This window comes from Hermetia illucens, chromosome 4 (genome assembly GCF_905115235.1).
Source record: "Hermetia illucens chromosome 4, iHerIll2.2.curated.20191125, whole genome shotgun sequence".
NCBI classification, from domain to species: domain Eukaryota; kingdom Metazoa; phylum Arthropoda; class Insecta; order Diptera; family Stratiomyidae; genus Hermetia; species Hermetia illucens.
The window spans coordinates 167,354,555-167,360,735 of NC_051852.1; the positions used below are offsets into that span (position 1 = coordinate 167,354,555).

Here is a 6,181-nt window from a genome sequence, read left to right on the forward strand (position 1 = left end):
ATTTCCAATTTTAGTTCGCGTTCTGTTTGTCCTTCGATAGGCCGTCGCGAAATCCGTATTAATGTCGAGTTTAGAATCCTATGCGGACCCACGCATCGGAATAAACACGTTGTTTTGAGTAATGAAGCGTGAGGGATCAAAGCGCTCAAAGGACCCCCCCACATTCCCAAGCCTGGCTAGCACAGAGGCGTGCAAGAACGTGTCAACCGAGCACTTTGATGGAGCTTCAATCTTTGTGGGCGGACCTTCACGGTCAATTTAGCCAATTTGATTAGATTTTTGGGATAGCTCTGCCCTCTAGGACGTTATCGGCCACTCAGGATGATCGACTTGATCTCCTATAAGCACTCTTATCATTACAATAGTTTCATATAGCTGTGTAGTAGGCGCCAGCAGTAGGTTTCGAACTTTTCCACCTCGCAGTGATGAAAGAACAGACAATAAACCGATTTTAATAAGGTTTTGTGATACAAAAACTCCTCAAAATGAGCTCCAGAAACACGTGGCAGCTTGTGTTTCTGCTGAAAGCGACACAATTAAGAAGTTTTGAAAGTCACGCTTTTTATAAAATAAATAACTTTTATTTAAAATAATAACTATTTACAATTCCCGCCAATTTTTGTGTCTTTAAAAATTGACGATACCAAGAATAAAATTATGGAATTAAGACGGCTTATCATATAAATTCACACAAATTGCTTGTTAAATACACAAGAAATACTTTCTGGTCGGATTGTTAGCAATACCTTTCAGTTAGATGTCGTTCCGAAACCATCAATTACTTCTTATTATTTCACGTGATCATAATAAAATTAAACAAATACAACAATTGCTCTAAAAGCTATCTGTTTACTCCGTTAGATGATCCTTGACTACTGGATGATTTCCTCAACGCTGAGAGGACAAGTGCTGTATCCAATTCTCTGGGTGTTCCCTTCTCATTGTCTAGGTAAACATCGGGGGCTCGTTCATTGAATCGCGCAAAGACACGCGGTCGATAGTCTGGCAGGAGAAAGTTTGTTGGAATGATATTGCAAGTTCGATTGTAGCTTCATGTCGCACTTACCTACTGTACCTGACAATGGGTTGCCCGTCAGACGTAACTGCTCCAACAGTGGTAGTCGGCCTATGTGGTCCACTTCATCGATGTCATCAATTTGGTTGCAGCTCAAATCTAAGCTTACTAATGAGTACATTTTTCTCAATCCAACTAAGGACCTGATTTTATTCTGGGACAGATTCAGTGAGACTAAGTTTCCGAGTTCTGTGTGCCAATCTGTGCAATCTGTGATCAGATTTTCGCATAGACTCAATGTCCTTAGTTGTGGCAAGTGGTTGAGATATTTTATGGATTTCAAGCGATTCTGGTCTGCAATGAGTGTGTGGAGTTTGGGTGCTAGTTTGATGCTTTGGTCAAATGACGTTAGTAGATTTCCGGAAACGTTCAAATAGCCAAGGACATCCCATTTCGAAACCTGTTCAATGTCCTCGTTCTTGTGGATGTTATCACACAAGATCACTTGGTTTATTTTCGTGATAGTTGTATTGTGTACGTAGAGTGTTGTAAGGGTTGTTTTCAGGAAGGCTGCAATGAAGACGTTAAATTGAATAACTTGTAGGGTGAGGACTTGTTTCGTTTTTTACTAATTTCTGAAAAGTTTTCGGTTGAAATGCCATAAACCTTCATTTGTTTGAGATTACGGAATGCATTGAGGTGAAAAGTTAGGTTTTTCGGGATGATGTTGCTGCGGCCAATTGGAACATCGATAGAGTTGTAATCACTCCCTGCCTCGTAGGATGCCTGAAAAGGGGGAGCAAGTTTGAGCTTGAATTTTCGAATGTTTATTGAATATCGGTCTGCATAAGTGGATTATAATTTGGGAAGGGAAGCATGCGCAGTGAAGTGTTACATTCACTCTAAGCTCATTCGACCGGGGAGTTGGTAATTTCTTCATATTTGAGTCTGTTTCACGTACTTTAGTGGGCGTAATGGAAATTATTTCCAGTTGACAACAGAAGTCTAGCACATGTGAAAAGTCGAAACTGTCCGGAATGTCTTCGAATGGACAAGGGAGACCCATTCGTTCGCTTATCGAGTACAGCTGAAATTGGATGACAAAAGGCATGAGTCAGTAAATGCTTTTCAATATTCACCTGACCGGAAAAACTCACATCGAGACATGTAAAACTGTACTCGGGGCTTACGCACATCAGTGCGTTTCCACACTCACAGAAATACTTGGCGAGATCTTGCAGTAAAAAGTTTATGTCGTATTTGTTCAACTCGAGGAATTCTGCGAAGGGTCGGGGCATGGCGATGCGGAGGAACCCCAAGAGATGCTGCAAGTACTCCTCGAGGTCCCTTCGACGTTGGTCAATGAAGGACGGGTTCTTGTTGCCGATCATCTGAAATATAGAAGCAATTATTCACGGCATCGGAGGGAGAAAGCCAGTCGGTTACTCACCTTTTTCGGTGGAAGCAGTTTCTTCGACACACTTTGCTCGCTAACCAATTTATCGTGCAACTCATCGAAGTCACGATATCGCCTTTGCACCCACCACTCCACATCCTTCACTTTAACGTTTATATCATAGAAAATCACGCCGTTGGTTTCCACATACTTCGGAATGTTAATTGTTGTTTCTGTGGCGAACTTGTGATAGTACGACATATCAGCTCATTCAGATGACTTTGAAGGGAATAATTGAATTAAAACACAAGGTTAACGATTAAATAACAAATAAAGAAAGCGGTCGGAAGCGAGTTGTACAACGTCTCGGCCAGCTGATTCCCCTCAATCTTTTGACATGAATTAAAGGCAATTGCGAGCTGTTTGTTGGCAGCTTTCATTGACAAAAGAATTGGCTTGTGGGGGTGGGAGATGTCAGAAATGTCAAAAACAAATGTTTACTGGTTGGTTGAGTGTCTCTCTTGTCCGCTTCTAGAGCGCGTTGCCAGACATACTACATTCAGCTGATAAAATTGAATGGTTGAATTGGAATATTTAGCTTGCTGGTGCTGTCAAAAATTGAAAGATCGGCCGGCGTGAGGTTGCAAAGTGGTAAATAATATTTGGGGGAAGACCGCAATTTTGTGAATAATATTCATCAAAATTGTCAAATGTGAATTTGTCAGAAGCCAACTTCGTAGTGGAAGTGTTCCTTAACGTGTGAGTAAGTAGATTATTATTCGTCCTTCTTTAAAGTGTTGAGATTTTGATAATAAACCTTCGTGATTTTTTAGGGATTGAAATTCGTATTTAATATCGATATCAGGCTTGAATTGCTGTAAAAATCGTAGCTTCAACATAACTTACATAATTACTCGACTATCTTTTTGTAAATATTTCGCTGATGTGGATCCAGTGTTCTTCCGACTACTACCAAGAGTCATTGCGAATTTCATTTTAAAATTTATTCAATAGCTCAATATTCCTGGGAAATATCGCTTAAGCAGGATAGCAACTGAATGACCACCCTTAAATATAAATATCCTCCTCAGAATTTTCAAACGAATCCATAGTCATATTTCAAACTACCAAAGTTGTTGTTCGGACAAAATTCGTGTGAATTTTCGTCCAATTCCGGTTGAATTTTCACTAGAAAAGTGAATTTATGAAAAATTTGGGTTTATATGTTATACATATACCCTCTTGGAGTAGTGTGCCCCACAAACTTATCTAGGATGCACTGCAATACGCTCAGGAGGGCATCGAAACGTGGCAAACCTTCTATGTATTGGTGGACAGGGGAAATCGCTGAGCTCCCGAAGGAGTGTCCGTGTGCTCCGCCGCTTAACATAACGTCTAAACGACCGGGAAGAGGCGTGTATCATAGTGGCGGAATACAAATCAGTCAAAAGGAGACTCCGCAGCGCAATAAGCAAGAGCAAAGCTCGCTGCTGGCAAGATTTGGTCGACGAGACCAATGGGGATCCGTGGGGACTCGGTTACAAACTGGTAACGCGAAAAATCGGGACTCTGCGGAACCTCTATTCATTTAAGGCCGAGCTGATGGACCGCATTGTAAGAGCACTATTCCCTGCGCACCCCGTATGGGATGATGACGCCGGTGCGGAGAGCGCAGAGGACTGTCCACTTTCCTCTATAAAAGAGTTGGAACAGGCAATCCTCTCCATGGAAAGCAAGAAGGGGCCAGGACCCGATGGTATTGCAGCAGAGGTGTACAAACTGGTATACCAACACAGGCCAGACCTACTGCTCGGCGCTTCAACGCTTGCCTGAAAGAGGGCACTTTCCCTTCTCGTTGGAAGGTGGCGAGGCTTGTGCTGACCCACAAAGGGAAAGGCGATCCCGAGTTGCCGTCTTCATGCCGCCCACTATGTATGCTTGACACTGTTGGAAAAGTGCTCGAAAAGCTCATCAGAATTAGACTCGCTGAAGCAATACGCGTTGCCGGAGATTTAGAGCAGGAAGATCCACAGTTGATGCTGTCATGCAACTCGTGGATGCCGTTCGACGAGCGGAGGCACATAGCCGCTGAACTCGACGGGTGGTGCTCCTCGTAACACTTGACGTTAGAAATGCCTTTAATTCCGTAAGATGTAAAGACATTCTAGGCACATTAGACAATACTTTCCGAGTGCCGAACTATCTCTTATGGATATTGAGGACTATCTGAGGAACCGCTCCCTGCTCTATGAAACATTATAGAGGGTCAGAGGAGGATGGAGGTTACGTCGGGAGTAGCACAGGGATCCATCCTTGGGCAGGACCTCTGGAACGCTACCTATGAGAGTCCGCTTAAACTCGACATGATAGAAGAGTCGCGCCTGGTCGGCTATGCAGATGATGTCGCGGCGCTTGTTGCTGGATGCATTGTCGAACAGGCGCAAAGCAGACTCGGCATATTGATGTGACGGGTAAGCAGATGGATGACTACTCATGGTTTCAAGCTTCATCATCATCATCATCAACGGCGCAACAACTGCTATCCGGTCTAGGCCTGCCTTAATAAGGATCTCCAGACATCCCGGTTTTGCGCCGAGGTCCACCAATTCGATATCCCTAAAAGCTGTCTGGCGTCCTGACCTACGCCATTGCTCCATCTTAGGCAGGGTCTGCCTCGTCTTCTTTTTCTAACATAGATATTGCCCTTATAGACTTTCCGGGCGGGATCATCCTCATCCATACGGATTAAGTGACCCGCCCACCGTAACCTATTGAGCCGGATTTTATCCACAACCGGACGGTCATGGTATCGCCCATAGATTTCGTCGTTATGTAGACTACGGAATCGTCCATCCTCATGTAGGGGGCCAAAAATTCTTCGGAGGATTTTTCTCTCGAACGCGGCCAAGAGTTCGCAATTTTTCTTGCTAAGAACCCAAGTTTCCGAGGAATACATGAGGACTGGCAAGATCATAGTCTTGTATAGTAAGAGCTTTGACCCTATGGTGAGACGTTTCGAGCGGAACAGTCTTTGTAAGCTGAAATAGGCTCTGTTGGCTGACAACAACCGTGCGCGGATTTCGTCATCGTAGCTGTTATCGGTTGTGATTTTCGACCCTAGATAGGAGAAATTGTCAACGGTCTTAAAGTTGTATTCTCCTATCCTTATTCTTCCTCGTGTTTGTGTTTGACCAGTGCGGTTTGATGTTGTTGGTTGATTCGTCTTTCGTGCTGACGTTGCCACCATATATTTTGTCTTGCCTTCATTGATGTGCAGCCCAAGATCTCGCGCCGCCTGCTCGATCTGGATGAAGACAGTTTGTACGTCTCGGGTGGTTCTTCCCATGATGTCTATATCGTCAGCATAGGCCAGTAAAGAATACTGTGTCATAACCTTGCAACACGCCGCCGTTCTTCCACTTTGCCCTGGTTGGAAAGTCCACAGCAAAGTTTCTCGTGAAGTTCAGCTTGCGTGTGGCTTAGTCCGTGGGGAATGCCCAGACTTTCCGAGGTACTTCATCTAGGATGCTGCTGTGGCTGTAGGACTTCGCTGCCCAGCATCCGGACTCACGTAGTCTGACGGCACTGCACATCGCAACATATTTAATGTGCAGGTCTAGGGGGAGGACATGCAGGAGTACATTGAGAGCATCCGCCGGGCAGGACTGCAGAGCCCCAGTAGCACTTTGAAGAGAATATTCTTGCTCTTCAAAAATTTCAAACGAACCCGTAGTCATATTTCAAACTACCAAAGTTTTTGTTCGCACAAA

At 44.2% G+C, this 6,181-nt stretch overlaps 1 protein-coding gene across 1 annotated transcript; it reads right to left on the reverse strand.

The window, feature by feature from the left end:
* Nucleotides 1–718: 718 nt before the first annotated feature.
* LOC119655850 (nischarin) lies at nucleotides 719–2,882 on the reverse strand. The gene is made up of 6 exons (XM_038061968.1): nucleotides 2,466–2,882; nucleotides 2,173–2,406; nucleotides 1,977–2,102; nucleotides 1,645–1,801; nucleotides 1,067–1,585; nucleotides 719–1,002 (listed from the first exon to the last, which is right to left on the reverse strand). Exons 1-6 carry the CDS (start codon nucleotides 2,670–2,672, stop codon nucleotides 842–844), a joined length of 1,404 nt encoding a protein of 467 aa, XP_037917896.1. The 5' UTR covers nucleotides 2,673–2,882; the 3' UTR covers nucleotides 719–841.
* Between the last annotated feature and the right edge of the window lie 3,299 nt (nucleotides 2,883–6,181).